A 21,921-nucleotide genomic window follows, 5' to 3' on the forward strand; every position below is an offset into this window, starting at 1 on the left:
CCCCCACGTATTTTGATGTAATGATAAATTGTGTAGGCCTATAATGATAAATTGTGTATTTTGATGTAATGATAAATTGTGTATTTTGAATATTTGATGTATTATGATAAATTGTGTAGGCCTATTTTGAATATTTGATGTAATGATAAATTGTGTATTTTGAAAATTTGATGTAATGATAAATTGTTGATAAATGATAAATTGTGTATTTTGAATATTTGATGTAATAGTCAATTGTGTATTTTGAATATTTGATGTAATGATAAATTGTGTATTTTGAAAATTTGATGTAATAGTAAATTGTTGATAAATGATAAATTGTGTATTTTGAATATTTGATGTAATAGTAAATTGTTGATAAATGATCCTACCTACGAACAAAACTGGCATGGGATCGATGTCAACAATTCATGGGTGCCCAAATCCTCATGTGCAACCTATGTGCTTTAATTTGGGGGTTCATAAATATCTTATTTTAATAATTCGCTTGAACGTTGGGCTCTTTAGCAGTGGGAGGAAACCGGAGAACCCAGAGAAAACCCACGAGGTTGGACAGGCGACCCTCCTTGTCACGTACATCAGGGGAATCGAAACCATGCCAGTTGACTCAATGACAGACCTTATGATACAATGCGCACATGCTAACCATTCAGCCATCCCCCCCCCCACTCCCCAAGCTTATAGTAATTATGACTGTTAAATAGAAACAATAATCATTTGTAGATTTGGTTATTTGTACATATTATTTTATTAGCTTAAACAGAGGCCAGTTATGTGCGTCCATTATTGTAAAAAAGAACACAACACATTTTACCTGCAGAAATTATTCATTCATATTTTAAACATTATAGCACATTAGGCCTACCATACATTATTATCTGATGGGCACCATATATAGCCAGGAAGCAATGCTCTAATTAAACACTTTTCAATGTCCGGCAGATTGGGTATTTTTTCACATACATTGTTATCAGCTCAACACACAGTGACCACAATCATTGTATTGTCCCAGTTTGTCAATTTATAATTGTTTTATAATATATTTCATTCAAAAGATGATGATGGTGATGGTGATGGTGATGTTGATGCCGGCAGTTTATGCATGTTATTTTTATCATCTGTGAATCGGCAGCCCAGATGATTGTGGCGTTGGTTTTGGGTCGTAGCCGATCCTGGCATGAATTGTTTCGGGTCTGTTCCCGAGAGGTAACATAATACCAAAACTATCCGCGCCAGTCAGATGCAAGGAATTGCCACTCTCTCCGATCGTTTTCTGTTGCCCTTCTAAATTCTCCTTTTTCACAATTTCATATTCCTCCAAATCATCAATTTTTAACTCAATCCTTGTTGGGTCATTTCTCAACATCGTTGTGTTTGAATAGTGTCCGTTCTATTGAACAATATCGATAATAAAAGTCAGAAGTTAAGGAAAGCGGCCAAATTTCATTTGTCTGGTAGTTATTTCCCTTGTATTTTACCCGAGTAACTCATATATTTCAATTCGCCACTAAGCATGGAATCGTACATTTTATTTCTAACTCCACCATTTTTTTGGGAAAACAGAACACTATTAATCACTTTCGCAATACCATTTGTAATTTAATTTACTTTATGTTCAATACAACCATTTACTGTACCCATTTTGTCTGGCAATATACAAAGCAAATATTGAAATGACAGTGAAACGTGAACCATTCGCGTTCTTAACAAAGATACGAGATTAAACGAGATTCAAGATGTCAGCGTCCATGAAAACGTTTTGAATACATGTACTTATACCAAAAAGTGACTGTAGTTTTATCTTTTAGGAAACGCAGGGTTCGACCTTCGAAATAAGGTACACGTATATATTTTGAGTGCGCAGAAACTTGCAACGGGTTTTAGAATGCAATTCAACCCATTTGTAGGCTGTCTATATTCCAGTTCTTACATATTCTTTTTTTTTATATTATATGCTATAGCCCAGGAAAACGTTGGGGCATTTTGCACTTTCGTACAAAAGGTTTTTATTTGAGCATTTGGTTTTCTTTTATATAAACATAATTCTAATATTAGTGAATAAATGCAGCTCCTTATAAAAGGATTTTATTTTGTTATACATGTAAAAACAACTGACAGAACTTTAATGACATTAAAAATTAAATAAAATATGAATGGTCTAACCTTTTAAATTCGCATGCAAAAACAGTTTTACCAGGTAAAGGTAAATGAAAAGAAGTATTAAGAATATCATAATATCCTAGCTCTATTCTTTGGAACATGAAAATGGGTCTAAACATGCCTCTTAATGTAATATGAATAAAATGATTTATATCCAAGTTTATTAAGCAAAGTTATCGTCAGTTCAACTCTGAACGTAGGTCTCATTACACTCGCCCTGTACGTTCAGGAACCGTCCTGATGAATCCTTGTTAGTGTCAGAATGTGCAACACAACATGCTGTTAATAATACGTCCCCTTCTGCTAAACGGCTTGGCAGACGCCATTGAAATCTAAATATAGGGTAACGCACAAATTTACGTAACTCGGCCATATAAGAGTAAGACAAAACGAAATTTATATAAGCAGGTGAAACAAAATTGGGATTTTTGAAAAAATTTGATTGTAAATTATTGTAATTGTGCTAGGCAAATCAATAAATGACTGAAGATTCTCAACTTTCCAAAGATTTGAATTTTTTTTATCCCAGGCTCACCTAAGAGGAGTAGGGTCGCCTGTTCAAGCTCATGGGTTTTCTCTGGATTCACCCACTTCTAAAGACCCCTACGTGCAAGCGACCCCCCCCCCTCTCTCTCTCTCACACTATTATTATTTATACAAAATAGAGTGCTTGGTGTGGAAACTTAGAAAAAGAAGCACAAGATGTCTGACATGTCAGATGATGAGGATGATAGAATAAAGATAGTGAAAAAAGATAAGGTTATCCAGTATGGTAGTCTTGAAGAAAAGGAGAAGGAAAGATTAGCTAATGCCGAGACTAGCGGATCTTTAGCTAATGACGCTCTTGAAGCCGGAAAAGCATCCGGCAATATCAATATATCTTCAGGTAAAAACAAAGAAGGGAATTTTTCTTTTCTCAACATTCGATTAATGGCTAAGACTCTTTGTCAGTGGGAAAAACAGGCAGTACTCTATGAAAAAACTAAAAGCAAAACAATTAAATTTTGATGGATTTCATAATGTACCTAAGTTAGTCTAAATATTTTGTTAACTTGTTTTGGAAGATGGCAATATATCTTCAGGTAAAAACAAAAAAGGGGATTTTTTTCTCACATTAGATTAACGGCTATGACACTTTGTCAGTGGGAAAAACAGGCAGTACCGGTACCATATGAAAAAACTAAAAACAAAACAATTAAATTTTGATGGATTTCATACCTAAGTTTACCCTAAAAATACTGTTAACTTATTTTGGAAGATGACAAGGTGAATGGAATATTTTATGTTTTTAAAATTGAGTGGTGGAAAAGGAGGTATTCAAATTAATTTTATGTAAATGTCCATAGCCAGGGTTCGATCTTGTTTCCATCCTGATTAAAATACAGATCCTATTTCGTTTCGTTTTTTTATACATGTAGTTCAAAATTTCGTTTTACTTGTCTTCACAACACTAGGATCTGGAAGAGTTGTTATACAACAGGTGTACTAGTTGATGTGAGGAATTAGCCAATAAAACAGTCTGTTACAGTGATTTCTTGACATTGGCTGACCAGTAAAATCAATTTGCATATATCCAATTTGCATATTGGTCAGCCAATCGAATTGCAGTATTTCTTAAAATTTCGATTGTATCTTAGTTTAAGTTTTCGTGAATAAGGGCCCAGGTCTATTAGTAGACAATTTACAGAATATAAAAAATTAGAATTTCAAAAAACTTAACCATCAAACACAATACAGTTATATTTATAGTACCTTGCAGGTTTCTTGTTTATGATGGGGATCACGGTGGCTAAGTGGGTAAGACGCTGGTTCGCTAGCCTGGAGGTCGGGTGTTCGATCCCTGCATTGGCCGAGAAAGTTAATCCAGATTTTCCGGCGTGGTTTCCCCTTGTCAGTGATGCAGGAGTGAGGGCCTGACAAGGACAGCTGTCTAGTCGTTCGTATGGGACGAAAAACTGAGGTCCTGTGTACACATTGGCGTGCACGTAAAAGATCCCTTGGCAGTTGGAATTCGATATAAGAGTAGGTCATAGTGCCGCTGCCCAGGCAAAATTTCCCTCATAGCACACTGTATGGCATATGCCCGTCTTCATTAGCCCAATTTAGGAGCAGAACAGTAGGATGTTAAACCCCAACTCATTTCATTTCTTTTGTTTATGATGATCATTTTGTCTTGTTTATATATTTACAGAACAGAGTCATTTTGATATAGATGATGATGCAGGTCAAGCTGAAGCCTTAGCTGTGTTTGAAAAGAGAAAGAGGGTAATTCTGATTGAAGTTTTATATTTTAATCCTTACATGACACTGGCTCATTAACTGTTATTGGATATCTTTTCACCCGTTGACCCCCAGTTGTACGTGACAAGGAGTAGGGTTGCCTGTCCAACCTTGTGGGTTTTCTCCAGGTCCTCCGGTTTCCTCCCATTGCAAAAGCCCCCTACATGCAAGCGAATTATTGAAATAAAATCAAACCATATGTTAGTCCCGAAATGACCTAGTTTGTGTCGAGTGGATGTTAAACTCTCTCTCCCTCTCTCTCTCTCTCTGGTATACATACCTGTACTACCTTATTTTTATGTTCCATCTGACCAACTAGTCACTTTTTCATGTCAGACCCTCCATTCTGACTATGGGAAACAAGGCTGAAGAATTCTGAGAATTTGTCTCAGCCAACATCAGGATGGAACTCATACTTTAATACATGCACTTTAGATCCTAAGGTTTGTCATTGAGTCAAGTGGTGTGATTTCCATTAGTGTCTCCTATCCGACGTGTTATTTCCGGGTCCTTTGTTTTCCCCCACTGTTAAAAACCCATTCGTGAAAGTCAATTATTGACATAAAATTAAACCATGTGTTAGTCCCAAAATGACCCAGTTTGTGTCAAGTGGACGTTAAACCCCATTTCTCTTTATCTCTATCTCTCTCTAAGATTATGTTAAAAAGCCAAATTCTTAAAGTAGATATTATTGATTGATGTATGTATTTTAATTGAAACTGTAGGCCAGACAGATCCAGGTATCCACAGATGATTTTGAAGTTAAAGCCACATTACGAGAGCTAGGCGATCCAATCTGTAAGTTTGTCTATATATACTTTATTAAATCTAAGCTTTATATGAATCAGTGATGATTATAAAGCATTGTAAGTTATATATTGATATATCGTTATCTTCTCGCAGTTAACAAGTAAATGTCTTCAGCCATTTTGGTGAGAATTCTGATAATTTCCTTAAAGGGTCATTCTGGGAGATTAGATAAAGAGCTGTCAGTTATCACTATAATAGTTAAAAACTAGATAATGTAAAGGGAACTTGTTGAAAAATTCAATCAAATTGATCCACTCTGAACCAAGATCTTAGCTTTTGAATTTTAGACCTAGCCTCGATCATCGTTACTTAAGTCGGTACGATAAAGAATGTAGTCTCGATTATCCAGCAGCAGCAGATTGGATTCAAATCCAGTAATTATTGCAAACTTACGATGACATCAAGAGTTGATTATGATCTGGATAGGTTAATTAATGTCTTATTAATAATTTAGATAACATTTCCAGCCTAAAGAAAGACCTGCAATAGGCAGATTTAGCTCTTGCATACTGTATGTTTAGGACTGAGATGCTTAGTGTATACTGTTTCTTACACAGTGGTGCTGGTGGCACAATACAGTGTGTAGTCTAATCACTACTTGCATTCTCTTCTTCTCTCCTCTCCATGACAAAGATCACTGAAACCCACAGCCTTGTTTAAGAAAGAGTCAAACTTTTTAAAAATTTAATAGGTTCGTTCTTCTTTTTAAGGTTTGTTTGGTGAAGGACCAGCAGAAAGAAGGGAGAGATTACGTCAATTATTAGCACAAATTGGAGCATATGCCTTGAAGAAAAAAGAGGAGGAAAAAGCTGCTGAAGCCAAGAAGAAAGAAGAGGTATGATAATATTAATAATGATATTTGTATCACACAACTATGGAGCCCCAGTGGCTAAGTGGGTAAGGCGCTGGCTCACTAGCCTGGAGGTCATGTGTTCGATCACTGCATTGGCCGAGAAAGTTCATCTGAATTTTCCGACATGGTTTCCCCTTGTCAGTGGTGCAGGACGGAGGGCCTGACAAGGACAGCTGTCTAGTCGTTCGAATGGGACGATAAACTGAGGTCCCGTGTACACAAAGGCGTGCACATAAAAGATCCCTTGGCAGTTGGAATTCAATATAAGAGTAGGCCATAGTGCCGCTGCCTGGGCAAAATTTCCCTCATAGCACACTGTATGGCGTATGCCCCATCAGAGCAGAACAGTAGGATGTTAAACCCCATTTCATTTCATTACAACTATTTAATCCACATGGGAATGCGCTGGAAAATATTCACACTTTGGATTGTTAATTATAGTGACTAAATAACCAAGTTTTCACTTTGGATTAAATAAAACTGACACAAAATTACAATCTCAGATATTTTTTGGAAGTGTATTCCACACAATTGATCCACTGTATACAAGATCTTAAAAAAAAAAAAGAAAAAAAAAAGGGAATATTATGTCATGTCCGTAAAAAAAAGAAGCTCTTTGTTTGATACTATTCTAGAGTTTAAATATTACTTGAATTTTTTTCTAAAGGAAAATGTAACATGGTATCATGAAGGTTCTGAAAGTTTAAAAGAAGCCAGATTATGGATAGGAAATTATTCTATACCCAGGTTAGTATTGTATTACTAATTTAAAGTTTGTCATTGAGTCGACTGGCATGGTTTCGAATCCCCGGTTGTACGTGACAAGGAGTAGGGTCGCCTGTCCAACTTGTGGGTTTTCTCAGGGTCATCCGGTTTCCTCCCATTGCTAAAGACCCCTACACGCAAGCGAATTATTGAAATAAAATTAAACCATATGTTAGTCCCGAAATGACCTAGTTTGTGTCGAGTGGACGTTTAACCCCATTTCTCTCTCTCTCTCTGTATTACCAATTGGAGCCACAGTGAATCGGGTGGGATGAAAAATGTGGTCCTGTGTATGTCTGAATTTGATGATGAGTAGGCTGGAATGCCACTATCCCAAACAATTTCCCTGAATGGTGTATTTCAGTCTTCATTGGTCCAGTAGGGAACCACGGTAGCTAAGTGGATAAGACGCTGGCTCGCTAGTCTGGAAGTCCCGTGTTCGATTCCTGCATTGGCTGAGAAAGTTAATCAAGATTTTCCGCCGTTGTTTCCCCTTGTCAGTGGTGCAGGATGGAGGGCCTGACAAAGACAGCTGTCTAGTCGTTCGGATGGGACGGAAAACCGAGGTCCCGTGTATACATAGGCGTGCATGCAAAGATTCCTTGGTAGTTGGAATTTGATGTAAGAGAGGCCATAGTGGCGCAGCATGACAAACTTTCCCTCAAAGCAAACTGTATGGCATATGCCCGTCTTCATTAGCCCAGTCGGAGCAGAACAGTAGGACGTTAAATCATTTCATTTCATTAGTCCAATAAGTGTAGAAAAATAGGACATTATATTCCACTTCATTTCTCTGATGGATGTTTATTCTTCTAAATGTATAGATAATAATTTGATGTATCTCGAATATTTAAAAAATATAGCCCCTCAGTAGACAAGAGATACGACTTGATGTTTGTATTTATATTATTTGTATATTGTAGAGATATGACTTGAAGTTTGTATTTATATTATTTTTATATTGTAGAGATACGACTTAATGTTTGTATTTATATTATTTGTATATTTTAGAGATATGACTTGATGTTTGTATTTATATTATTTGTATATTGTAGAGATACGACTTAATGTTTGTATTTATATTATTTATATATTGTAGAGCTAAAGAAAGAGTTGGTAAACAAAAAGAAGAGAAAAATATTCCAACTACTCAACTCAATGCGAAATTACAAGAATTACATAAACGAATTCGAGTAAGGGAAAAAAGTTTATTATGAAGTTTAATATATATCTGCGCTCAATTTGTACACAGTATTTACAGAGAAAAAATCACGTTAAAGTTATAAGAATTACATAAACAATCTGATTGAAATACAGATCTATATTTCGTTCCGTTTTTTATACCTTCGATGGCCTCCACTACATGAAGATCTGACCGCTTGTAGTGGGAGATTGTGTCAGGGGTCATACCAGCCGCGTCTGGCCCTATAACGTCATACATTTGATTAACCAATCAACGTATGGAAAAACAACTTTTGCTTTGTCTTCGCTGAAAATGTCTACCCACAGTTCCATGCACCGCATGACAAGAACTCTCCACAACAATTTCATTGGCTAATCCCTCGCATCAACCATCAACAACTTATACAATATCTCTTCCAGATCCTAGTGTAGTAAAGACAAGTAAAACAAGAAACTATATAGAATCTGTGTTTTAATCAGAATGGCTAAGCCTGTTCCCCAATCTCATTTAGACATCCTGAATAAAAATATTGTTTATAAAAAAAAAAAAAAAAAAAAATCAGAATGGGACATAAAGAAATGTAATACTGTCCATTTTGAAAAAATTTAACGAAAATTAATTAAACGGGTTGTCAGACTCTGTCCTTCCTTTCATCCTAGTTCTGTTTCTTACATACTCAATTCAATCTGTTATGAAACCAAATTTCACTTGGTATACAGGGACATCTTGTTGACTCAGTCCTCTAGGGTATTCTTGTTCATTTTAGGATTATGTCCCTTTATTAATTTTGAATTTTTTTAACATATTATGGATGTTTTTTTTGTTTCTAATTCCCTAAAAAATAACTACCAGAATAAATGTGGGAGATTTTTTCTCCAAAACTAAGTGTTAAAATGGTAAACCGTTTAAATGTGTTGTATTTTCAGAGTTTATTATTTACAATGAGATATGATTTATTTATTTTAGTCTGTTACCAATGATTGTAGTCAGATAGGAGACAGTAGACCATTGTCTTTCTGTGAATTCAGTCCAGATTCTAAACTTTTAGCAGTGGCCTCTTGGTAAGTTGACCATTAATTTAACAATATATACATCATGAATAGAAGGCCTAATCTTGGTTAGCATGTGTGCGCTGTATCATAAGGCCTGTCATTGAGTCAATTGGCGTGGTATTGAATATCCGGTTGTACATGACAAGGAATAGGGTCGCCTGTCCAACCTCGTGGGTTTTCTCGGGTCCTCCGGTTTCCTCCCACTGCTAAAGACTCCTATGTGCAAGCGAATAATTGAAATAAAAAAAATTAAACCATATGTTAGTCCCGAAATGACATAGTTTGTGTCGAGTTCACATTAAACCCCATTTCCCTCTCACTGCATTGGCCGAGAAAGTTCAACAGGACTTTCCCTCATGGTTTCCCCTTGTCGGTGGTTCAGGACGGAGGGCCTGACAAGCACAGCTGTCTAATCATTTGAATGGGCCGAATAACGAAGTCCAATGTATACATTGGCATGCACGTAAAAGATCCCTTGGTAGTTGGAATTCGATATAAGGGTAGGCCATAGTGCCGCTGCCCGGGTAAAATTTCCATCATAGCATACTGTATGGTGTATGTCTGTCTTGATTAGCCCAGTAGGAACAGAACATTAAACCCCATTATATTTGGTCATTGTAGTATTTTATATTGTGAATTATTTTAGGTCTGGTTTATGTAAATTATGGTCAATACCAGATTGTGAAATGGTGAGAGAATTGAGAGGTAATGAACTAGGATTAATTGTTTTAAATTTGATCTATTATCATGTAACTGTTGATTAAAATACAGATCTATAATATTCATTTCGGTTTTTTTACACTTTCTATGGCCTACACTACATGAAGATTTGACCGGTTGTAGTAAAAGGTTGCATCAGAGGTCGTACGAACGGCTTTTGACCCTGTGATGTCAGACATTGATTAATCAATCAGCGTTGAGATTTCTAGTGGTTTACCCACAGTTCCAAGAAGTCGCCATAACAGATGGTTTCATTGGGTAATCCCTCATGCCATGCAGAACGCGGGTTATATTAACAACTCTTCCAGATCCTTGTATTGTACAGACACATAAAACGGACTTTTGAACTATAATAAACGAAACGAAATAGGATCTGTGTTTAAATCAGAATGAGGGAGTCACAGTTGCCCAGCGAATAAGGTGGTGGCTCGCTAACCTGGAGGTTCTAGCTTTCACTGCCAGTGCTGGCCGAGAATTTTCTTCAGTTTTTTGTGGTGTGGCTTCCCCTTGTCAGTGGTGCAGGACGAAGACCATGACAAGGACAGTGTCTAGTCATTCTGATGAAAGACTGAGGTCTAAACATTGGTGTGCACGTAAAAGAACCGAAATAAGAATAAGCTGTAGCGCTATTGTTAGGGCAAAATTTCCCTCACAGCATACTGTATGTCATATGTCCGTCTTCATTATCCAACCTCGTGAGTTTTCTCCGGGTCCTCTAGTTTCCCCCCCACTGCTAAAGACCCCTATACGCAAGCGAATCATTGAAATAAAATTGAACCATATGTTAGTCCCGAAATGACCTAGTTTGTGTTGAGTGGATGTTAAACCCCATTTCTCTCTTTCTCTCCCGTCTTCATTAGCCCAGTGGGTGTAAGGCGTTAAACTCCATTAGCCCAGTGGGTGTCGGACATTAAACCCCATTAGCCCAGTCAGTGTGGGAAGTTAAACCCCATTAGCCCAGTTGGTGTGGAAAGTTAAACCCCATTAGCCCAGTCGGTGTGGAAAGTTAAACCCCATTAGCCCAGTCGGTGTGGAAAGTTAAACCCCATTAGCCCAGTCGGTGTGGAAAGTTAAACCCCATTAGCCCAGTCGGTGTGGGAAGTTAAACCCCATTAGCCCAGTCGGTGTCGGACGTTAAACCCCATTTTATTTATCTGTTGAAATGATAAATACTAAATGTTAGTCTCAAAATGATAAACGTCTCATGAGACATTAAACCCCATTTCCCTGTCTCCGTTAGCCCAGTCGGAGCAGATTTGGTAGGCCGTTAAACCCCATTTCATTTTATTTCAAAATGATAAAAGTATTGTGTTCATTAAACTCCATTTAGTTTAAGATGTTGTACATCTCTATATTCTTAAAAAAAATAACAACTTAAAACGCATTTATTTTAATCAGGCTTTTAACTGACTCTGTATACAATCGTTAACGTGTCCATAATCTAGTTGTTTCTTGATGATCACATTGTCGCTTTGTAACGTGCCCCTGAACATGTTAAATGTATACAATTGTTAACATGTCCATAATCTTGTTGTTTATTTATGATCACATTGTCGCTTTGTAACGTGCCCCTGAACATGTTAAATGAAAGGACGCACGATAACTGTATACAATCGTTAACATGTCCATAATCTTGTTGTTTAGTTATGATCATATTGTCACTTTGTAAAATGCCCCTGAACATGTTAAATGAAAGGGAACACGATAAATGCTGTAATAATAATAATAATAATTCTATGTATATTTATGTCTTTTACAGGTCATAGTTGTAATGTAGGAGCTATTGTATTTCATCCACAAGCTACACTATCATTAGATGATAATGCCTGTTGTATGGCATCGTGTGGACAAGATGGCACAGTTAAACTATGGAATCTAGTTAGGTAAGTTAAAATAGAGTTAAACTATGGAATAGATTCAGTTAAACTATGGAATCTAGTCAGGTAAACTATGGAATCCAGTCAGGTAATCTGTGGAATCCAGTCAGTTAAACTATGGAATCCAGTCAGGTAAACTATGGAATCCAGTCAGTTAAACTATGGAATCCAGTCAGTTAAACTATGGAATCCTGTCCATTAAACTATGGAATCCAGTCCGTTAAACTATGGAATCCAGTCAGTTAAACTGTGGAATCCAGTCAGTTAAACTATGAAATCTAGTCAGGTAAATTTCATTCCCGGGTTGTATGTGACAAGGAGTAGGGTCGCCTGTCCCACCTCGTGGGTTTTCTCTTGGTCCTCAGGTTTCCTCCCACTGCTAAAGACCCCTATGCACAAGCAAATTATTGAAATAAAATTGAACCATATGTGACGTTAAACCTCATTTCTACTCCCCACCCCCCTCCCCCCTTATCTATCCCATGAACAATATTCCATAAATATCAAGCACACATGCTGATTTAGTCAAATACAGTATAATATGAATGGTCATATGTCAGTGGTGTTCTTCAGATGAGATAAAAGTATGTTAGATATGTTTCAACAATCACTGTAACCCAGGTATCATTTAATCTTGTGTATCTAGCACTAATTTCTTTCATATTCATTCAATATCAAATCTTTATTTTAATTTCATAAATATTATTTAAAATAATTGAAAATCATCTAATTTGTATTTGTGTCCAGGTTAAAGCTGATTGATTAGTTTTGATAATGAGTGTCTAATTTACAAGTATTCAATTTCCTGACCAATGTACATCAATAATTAATTGGGTTGTTTATTTTTTAACAATGATCGAGAAATTAAATTGTAAATAGGACAGTTGTTATCAAAATTGAATTTTTTCAGCTTCAAACTGGACACAAGTGCAAATTAGATGACTTTTGGTGGTTTTAAACAAAAATTTGATATTAAACAAATATGAAAGAAATTTGTGCTGGATGCACAAGATTAAATGATACCCGGGTTACAGTGAATACAACCCTGCTTTTGTTCAGTCAAGTGTTGATTTTCAGTTAAGATTTAATTTAATTCTTAATTTGTGTGGTATGCATTACATTTTGGTGGTGGTGGTGGTGTGTGGGTGGGGGGTGTTACTATCTAATTTTTCATAGCTTAATGTCTGATAAAATGTATTCAAAATTGATAATTTTCATTGAATAAACATTTATTTCAGTGATGAGCCTATAGCTGATATAGAAGGACACGCACCATTCCGTGTATCCAGATTAGCCTACCATCCATCAGGTCGTTTTCTAGGAACATGTTGGTAAGACAGTTTATCTTATAGAAACAAGGGGCTTGGATGCATATGTTTTAGATCATAAGGTCTGTCATTCAGTCAGACGGGGTGTTTTCGAACCCACACGTGTATGTGACACGGAGTAGAGTCATCCGTCTAACCATCGTGGGTTTTCTCCAGGTTCTCTTGCTTCCTCCCAAGCAATATAAATCGCACATACATTAAGACATTCTTTAGACTCCCACCAATTCGAATTATTGCTCATCCAGAAACAGCAATTAAAGTTTTTTCTTCCTCTTTTGTCAAAAAGTATTTGGTTGCTCTCCTGAAAAGCGTTTAGTTCCAAATTTTTTACTTTTACAATTTTAGATAAAACATGGTTCAGAAGACTCCAGTGCATATTAATTTCTAAAAATTAAATTGGTTTGCCCTTAGTTACATAATACAACTTGTGATATTCTGTTTGCTTACTGGCCTTAATGATGTAACACAACTTATGATATTCTATTTGCATACTGGCTTAGTTACGTAATACAACTTATGATATTCTATTTGCATACTGGCCTTAGTTACATGATACAACTTATGATATTCTATTTGCATACTGGCTTAGTTACGTAATACAACTTATGATATTCTATTTGCATACTGGCCTTAGTTACATGATACAACTTATGATATTCTATTTGCATACTGGCCTTAGTTACATGATACAACTTATGGTATTCTATTTGCATATTGGCCTTAGTTACTTAATACAACTTATGATATTCTATTTGCATATTGGCCTTAGTTGTGTAATACAACTTATGATGTTCAATTTGCATACTAGCCTTAGTTGTGTAATACAACTTATGATGTTCTATTTGCATACTGGCCTTAGTTACATTGGCCCTAGTTACGTAATACTACTTATATGATATTCTATTTGCATGTTGGCCTTAGTTACATAATACAACTTATGATATAATCTATTTGCATACTGGCCTTAGAAATGAAATCTTAGTACTATAGTTATTTAATAATTAAATATTCCATTTTGATACATCTATTGTGACACCATTGTTATATTTCTATGTTTAGTTTTGATAATTCCTGGAGATTATGGGATCTTGAAGCACAAGATGAAGTTCTACATCAAGAAGGCCACAGTAAACCAGTTTATGATATATCATTCCAGATTGATGGTGCTCTCGCAGCCACATGGTAAATATCTCATAATCTGGGAGTCAAAATAAACAACGGTGTACAAACAATCTGATTAAAACACAGATCCTATTTCGTTTGGTTTTTTATAGGTTCAAAATTTTGTTTTACATGTTATATAACCCACGTTCTGGATGATGTGAGGGATTAGCCAATGAAACAGTCTGTTCCAGCAAGTTTTTGGCATTAGGTGCACGGAACTGTGTGTAACCCACTAGATACATCAACGCTGATTGGTTAATCAAATGTCTGACGTCATAGCGTCAAAAGCCGCTCATATGACCCATAACGCGACCCTCCACTACAACCGGCCAGATCTTCATGTAGTCGAGGCCATCGAAAGTATAAAAAAGTGATTTGAAATATAGAACTGTATTTTAATCAGATTGGTGTACAAAAGACATGATGTATGGTGGTTACGTAAATGTTCTCTAGTTATTGAGATGGGTGGTTTGGGGAGAGCAGGAGTAAAAAAAATGCTTAGACCATTTTCATTTGGATAAAATATAAAATGGTAAATTTCATTTTATAGCAGGAATGTAAATATGTGGTGATGCTATCTAGGGACGCCTCAATGGCTCTGTCCTGTGCTGTGGAGAATTCCCTTTGCTCTGCCCTGAGTTGTCACAAATTTAAATACACTTCCTACTGACTCGGTTGTGGGGAATTCCCTTTGCTGTGTTCTGTCCTGCTGACTTGGTTGTGGGTAATTCCCTTTGCTCTTTCCTGTGTTGTCATGAATTTAAATACTCTTCCTCTGATTTGGTTGTGGGTAGTGTCACCTGTCCAACCTTGTGGGTTTTCTCCGGGTCCTCGGGTTTCCTCCCACTGCTAAAGACCCCTACAAACAAGCAAATTATTGAAATAAAATTGAACCATGTGTTAGTCCCGAAATGACCTAGTTTGCATCAAGTGGACGTTAATCCCCATATCTCTCTCACTGTTAAGTATAAAATTTTGTGTTGATGTACTTGCGTATATATAATGGAGTGATTTGAATCTTACAGTGGATTAGATGCATATTGTCGTGTATGGGATTTACGATCTGGTAGATGTATCATGTTTTTAGAAGGTCATTTAAAGTCTATTTTATCTGTTGACTTTAGTCCTGATGGGTGAGTACATCCATTATATTATAGAGTATATGATATTGCTATTTGGGTTAAATGGAGAAATGGAATGTAGGGTTTTGCAGTGGTTGATCGAAACTGCAGTCATTTAATCTTTTCAGTCTGAGTGGGCTTATATATAATATATTGTTGCTATGTATAGTATATTGTTGCTATGTATAGTATAATGTTGCTATGTATAGTATAATGTTGCTATGTATAGTATAATGTTGCTATGTATAGTATATTGTTGCTATGTATAGTATAATGTTGCTATGTATAGTATAATGTTGCTATGTATAGTATATTGTTGCTATGTATAGTATATTGTTGCTATGTATAGTATAATGTTGCTATGTATAGTATAATGTTGCTATGTATAGTATAATGTGTATAGTATAATGTTGCTATGTATAGTATATTGTTGCTATGTATAGTATAATGTTGCTATGTATAGTATAATGTTGCTATGTATAGTATAATGTTAGTATAATGTTGCTATGTATAGTATAATGTTGCTATGTATAGTATAATGTTGCTATGTATAGTATATTGTCGCTATGTATAGTATATTGTTGATGATAAGACAAAAAACTGAGGTCCCGTGAAATAGGCCTTGACAGTTGGAATTCAAAATAAGAGTAAGCCTTAGTGCCGCTGTCCAGGAAAAATTTCCCTTGTTGCACAAAACATTGCATTACCTCATTTTCATTAGCCCAGTTTGAACAAATATGTAGAATGTTTTTAAACCCTATTTCATTTCATGCATATTTTTTATATTAATAATACATTATGGGAGATTCGATAACGAGTTGGCAGTTCTCACTATAATAGTTAAAAACTAGATAATGTAAAGGCAATTTGCTGAAAATTTCATGCAAATTGATCCACTATGAACCGAGAACAAAGCGATCGAATTTCCGCCTAGTCTTGATTATCATTACTAAAGTCTGTACGATAAACAGCATAGTCTCGATTACCCATTTAATCGTTAAATCATGAAGGAAAGTTTTGCAGTAAATCGGCTCACAATCCACCAAAGATCACAGACTAGCGATGACATCGAGAGTTGATTATGGTCTGGATAAGTTAATTAATGTCTAATTAATAATTGAGATAATATTTCAGGCCTAAAGAAATACCTGCAATAGGTAGATTTAGCTCTTGCATATAGGATTCTAATCCAGTAAATATCGCAGGCTAGCGATGATATCGAGAGTTGATTATGGTCTGGATAAGTTAATTAATGTCTAATTAATAATTTAGATAACATTTCAGGCCTAAAGAAAGACCTGCAATAAACAGATTTAGCTCTTGCATAATGTATGTTTAACTTTATGTTCTTTCATTTCATGTAAATTGTTATGTTAACTTGAAGCTCTCTCTCTATATCGACAGGTATCATCTAGCGACCGGCAGTGAAGATAATATGGCTAAAGTTTGGGATCTACGACAGAGAAAATGTGTTTATACTATTCCAGCTCATACTAATCTTATTTCCTGTGTTAAATTTCAACGTGAGTTATTTATTAATACAAAAGTACTAACTTATGTAAACTGATTAATAATTTCTAGAACTAGTAAGCATATCCTGCCTTATGGATGATACCCATCACTACTTATACTTGTAATCAGGTTTGGGGGATCACAGTGGCTAAGACGCTGGCTCGCTAGCCTGGAGGTCGGGTGTTCGATCTCTGCATTGGCCGAGAAAGTTCATCCAGATTTTCCGGCGGGGTTTCCCATGTCAGTGATGCAGGACGGAGGGCCTGACAAGGACAGTTGTCTAGACGTCCAGGCAAAATTTCCCTCATAGCACACTGTATGGCGTATGCCCTTCTTCATTAGCCCAGTTCGGAGCAGAACAGTAGGACGTTAAACCGCATTTCATTTCATTTGTAAACAGTTTTCTAGAACCAGTAAGCATATACTGCCTTATAGATGATATTCATCACTACTTATAGTCATATGAGAAGTGGCATCTAGAAGCAGTAAGCATATCCTGTCATGGGTATGACCAGTACTTCACGTTTAATTAAGGCGTGATTTCGCTCTTGTGCCTCCTGACATGCCTTGACTTATCTTCGGGGGAGTCATTAAATACACAAGCAAATTAGCTAAATCACTCTCCTAAATATTGAGATTCATAAACTACTGTACTTTCAGTTTTTGTTTATTTTTAAAACTGCATATGTTTGAGTATAGTGACCTTATCCTTAGAGCTTTGAGCATTTCCATGGTAAACTAGGGCTGCCATAATTATTCACCAAACATATTGAATGCTAATGTAATGCACGTTTAAATTGGATAAAAGTCTAAAATCAGCCAATAGAATACGATATGTAGCTGGATGTTGATGGAGAATATCTGCAGGAATGATAGAATGACACGTCTATTAATAATATTTCATTGTTTAAAATATTTTCATGTACCGCTTGTCTGATTGGCATTGTGTTGACAACAAACAATTCAATATAGTCACCAGCTTACCCCTGGTTATTCTAGACTATTCTAATGATAGAATGAAAGCACATCACCTGTGGTGGTAAGGTTTTGTAATTGACTGGGGCTAACTTAATAAAAAGGTCAACATAAATCTTATCAGAAATTATTTATCAAGTATATGATTCTGTTTCTTGCAGCTGATCATGGAAATTATTTAGTAACAGCTTCCTACGACGGTACAGCAAAGGTAATATTAAATATAGCAATTTGTTTTATTAAACATTGACTATACAAGAGCTAAATCTGCCTATTGCAGGTCTTTCTTTAGGACTGAAATGTTTTCTAAAGTATTAATTAGACATTAATTAACTGATCCAGGCCTTAATCAACTCTCGATGGCATCAGATTTCTCCGATATTAAATAGATTAGAATGGTTCACCGATACTTTGATTTAATCAAATATGGAGGACCAAGACTTAGCTTCGATCAACCAGTACAGTGGTTGAAATTATTGCACACGTCTGTCAAACCTTCAAAGGCTAATATCTTCGCTTGCAATAGAGTAATTTGAATGAAATTTTTAAATTATTCATTTTACATCATCTACTTTTCGAACTATTATAACAAGAATGGCTAGTTCTTTATCTAAATCTTACATAATGTATCTTTAACACAATCAACCATATTGTTCTGGCAAAACCAAGCACAATTGATTCTAACTAGTAGTCAAAATACAATGAACAAATTTGACAGAATTGAGTCATTACAGCGAGTCGTCTCACTAGTCCTAGGTGAGAAAAATTCCATAGTGGAAAGTGGTACCTGATGTTCAATTAAAGGTAGATATACTCTGTCATGCGCACAACATCCACCCCTTTTGTCATTTAATAACAGGGGGGTTGGGTGATCAAATGGTTAGCGCGTGCACGTTGTATCAAAAGATCTGTCATTGAGTAAAGTGGCATGGTTTCGATTCCCCACTTGTACGTGACAAGGAGTAGGGTCACCAGTCCAACCATGTGGGTTTTCTCTGAGTTCTCCAATTTCCTCCCACTGCTAAATACTCCTACACGCAAGTGAATCATTGAAATAAAATTGAACCATATGTTAGTCCCAGAAGTCATCGAATACCACATTGCCGAATGCTCTAGGCGCATGAAAGTGTTCACGTGGGTTAATTATAGTGACTAAACAGCCAGGTTTTCACACTTGATTTGAAGATAGACAATGTTTCACATTTTCGAATGGAAGGTGGTAGCGAATTCCATAGAATTGACGCATTATACTGAAACGTCCTTGAACCAAATTTCTTCATCTTATAAATCTGTACATCTAACAATAATTTATTCTCGGATCTCAGTGACCTTTTTGCTTGGTAGTGTGTCAAGAGATTCTGAAGATATCTTGGTGCTGTTTTATGTAACGTTTTGTATGTCAGAGTTAAAATTTTAAAATTAATTCTCTCACGCACTCGGAGCCAGTGAAGATTATTTATTATGATTATGGACAAATAACAAGTCAACTCTTGGCAAATCCAAGACGTGTAAACTGGTGAAATATGATTTCTACCAAAAAAGATAACTATTGGGTTAGGTAACATTGATAAGCATAATTTGAGCTCATATTTTCCGATATGGTAAATACATTCATTCTAATGATCTTTTAGAGGCATTTAGTAACTGGAAAGAGCAATAAACTATAACACATACTTATGGAAGAACAATTACTGATTTATTTAGGCGACATTTCGAGAGAATACTCTTCGAAACATCGCCTAAATAAATCAGTAATTGTTCTTCCATAAGTATGTGTTATAGTTTATTACTATAACATTCAACATTGAGAGAATACTCTTCGAAACGTGGCGTAAATAAATAAGTAATTGTTCTTCCATAAGTATGGGTTATAGTTTATTACATTCATTCTATATGGAGTGCCAGTTTGAGTTAGGTAACAACGATAAGCATAATTTGAGCTTGTATTTCCCGCTGTGTGATTGTGTTGCCAATCCAAACAGCCACATAAACATGTAATTATACATGTACTTAATATTATCTTTTTTTTCAGATTTGGGCACAACCAACTTGGACACCATTAAGAACATTAGCAGGACACGAAGGCAAGATAATGGGACTAGATATATCACCAGATTTAAAACACATGGCTACTTGCTCCTTTGATAGAACTTTTAAAATCTGGGTATCAGAGACTGCAGGCTCTTTATAGTCAATGATAACCAGACTTAACACAAGACACAATTCTATGGATTATTATGACTTGTTAATACTGAGCGATGTTTCCACTTACGTCTTTATCAGGGAGGTTGGATGGCCGAATGGTTAGCGCGTGCATGTTGTATCATAAGGTCTGCCATTGAGTCAACTGCCGTGGTTTCGATTCCATGGTTGTACGTGACAAGGAGTAGGGTCGCCTGTTCAACCTCGTGGGTTTTTTCCAGGTCCTCCGGTTTCCTCCCATGGCTAAAGACCCCTACGCGTAAGCGAATTATTGAAATAAAATTGAAGCATATGTTAGTCCCTAAATGACCTAGATTGTGTCGAGTGGACATTAAACCCCATTTCTCTCTCTCTTCTTGGTGTTTTACGTCAACATCCAACAAGGGTAATATCACAGACATGTTGCCTTATTTTTATTATCTTAGCGCACGTGCAGGGATGTTTCCTGTGGGGGTGAAACCCTAGTATCCATGGTAAACCTAAAAGGTTGAGAAGGCAATCCTATCTCCAAGGGATGAAAACCATGACCACAAGCCAGGGTAGACCAGACAGCTTAGAGCTTGAAGTGCGAAATTATCAGCATATTCTCTTTTGAGTATCTATTAAATAGCGAGAACTGTCAGCTCTTTATCGAAATCTTACCTTATATTGTTTTAATATTAGTCAAAACGGCTCAGTAATAAACCCTAATTGTATTCCATAAAATTGTGTCCCATGTATTTCCATTTCACTTATTAAATGCCATTGAAACAACCGTAACTAAGTAAGCATTTAATAATGAATAAATTTTGACAACATGTTAATCTGTGAACCAAATGCGCCAGTTTAATTTTGGCTGAAGTAGGCTTCTTCTGTATTTCTTTTTGAATTCGTATATTTTATCTCTACATGCTTGTTTTCAAATATCATTTAAATTATTTGAAATTCCGTTATTATCTTTATGATGTATTTAAACTTGTATCTAAACTCGACTGTCTGATCTTGAAAGTACTGCATTGACCAAGAAAGTTTTCTGACATGGTTTCCCCTTATCAGTGGTACAGGAAGGAGGAACTAACAAACCAAGGTTCCGTGTATACATTGGCGTGCATGTGAAAGATCCCTTTGCAGTTGTAATTCGATATAAGAGGAGGCCATAGTCTCGCTGCCCCGGGCAAAATTTCCCTCATAGCACACTGTATGACGTATGCCCGTCAGGTCTTCATTAGCCCAGTTGGAGTCGAGTAGGACATTAAACCCTGTTTCATTTTCATTTTGTAGTCAAAGTGTTGACTATTTCAACTAAAGTCATAAATAGATGGTGTATTCCAACAATTAAAGATGCATTATGTAAGATTTAGATAAATTTATTTATATATTTTATCAAGCATGCTTTTTATTATCTCATGTCATTATGTAAATATAATATTGTCTTACTCTATATAGCTTTTGTAAAGTGCACATGAGCACATTTATTTGACAGTTCTGTGCTATAGAAATGTGTAATAATAATAATAATTCTTGCTATAATAGTTCCAAAATAGATAATTCAAAATTAATGTATTGAATATACCTTATTCTGAGCAAAGTTATGACTGTTGAAGTTTTGACAGGACGTGGCATAGATTGTTTAATATCATAACAACGTTACTTGTTAATCAAGACTCAGCCTCGCTTCTCCATTTTTTTAATTAAATGGCAATCATATTTAAATCTACGACGTACGAGGGCCTAGGGTGTTGATTATAGGCTTGCAGGCCCGTAGCTAGTCGGGGGGAGGGAGGGGGAGCAGTTTAGCAGCGACCGGGGGCGGGGAGTTTAAATCTACGACGTACGAGGGCCTAGGGTGTTGATTATAGGCTTGCAGGCCCGTAGCTAGTCGGGGGGAGGGAGGGGGAGCAGTTTAGCAGCGACCGGGGGCGGGGAGTTTAAATCTACGA

General features: G+C 36.1%; 1 protein-coding gene across 1 annotated transcript; it reads left to right on the forward strand.

Moving 5' to 3' along the window:
* Nucleotides 1-1,727: 1,727 nt before the first annotated feature.
* LOC126808398 (U4/U6 small nuclear ribonucleoprotein Prp4) lies at nucleotides 1,728-21,815 on the forward strand. Its single transcript, XM_050533085.2, has 16 exons — nucleotides 1,728-1,837; nucleotides 2,826-3,046; nucleotides 4,352-4,425; nucleotides 5,166-5,238; nucleotides 5,961-6,085; nucleotides 6,771-6,850; nucleotides 7,968-8,061; nucleotides 9,018-9,112; nucleotides 9,750-9,808; nucleotides 11,583-11,706; nucleotides 12,939-13,031; nucleotides 14,088-14,210; nucleotides 15,218-15,325; nucleotides 16,718-16,836; nucleotides 17,962-18,011; nucleotides 19,833-21,815. Exons 2-16 carry the CDS (start codon nucleotides 2,863-2,865, stop codon nucleotides 19,989-19,991), a joined length of 1,560 nt encoding a protein of 519 aa, XP_050389042.1. The 5' UTR covers nucleotides 1,728-1,837; nucleotides 2,826-2,862; the 3' UTR covers nucleotides 19,992-21,815.
* Nucleotides 21,816-21,921: the final 106 nt, after the last annotated feature.

Source organism: Patella vulgata, chromosome 1 (genome assembly GCF_932274485.2).
Source record: "Patella vulgata chromosome 1, xgPatVulg1.2, whole genome shotgun sequence".
Classification (NCBI taxonomy): Eukaryota; Metazoa; Mollusca; class Gastropoda; family Patellidae; genus Patella; species Patella vulgata.

Bases quoted from the DNA above. Each gene is read 5' to 3' on its own strand.
- LOC126808398 (XM_050533085.2), top strand. From the start codon at position 2,863: ATGTCTGACATGTCAGATGATGAGGATGATAGAATAAAGATAGTGAAA. The intron at 14,211-15,217 runs GTAAATATCTCA...TGAATCTTACAG, and splicing joins GGTGCTCTCGCAGCCACATG to TGGATTAGATGCATATTGTC. The intron at 15,326-16,717 runs GTGAGTACATCC...CTATATCGACAG, and splicing joins GTTGACTTTAGTCCTGATGG to GTATCATCTAGCGACCGGCA.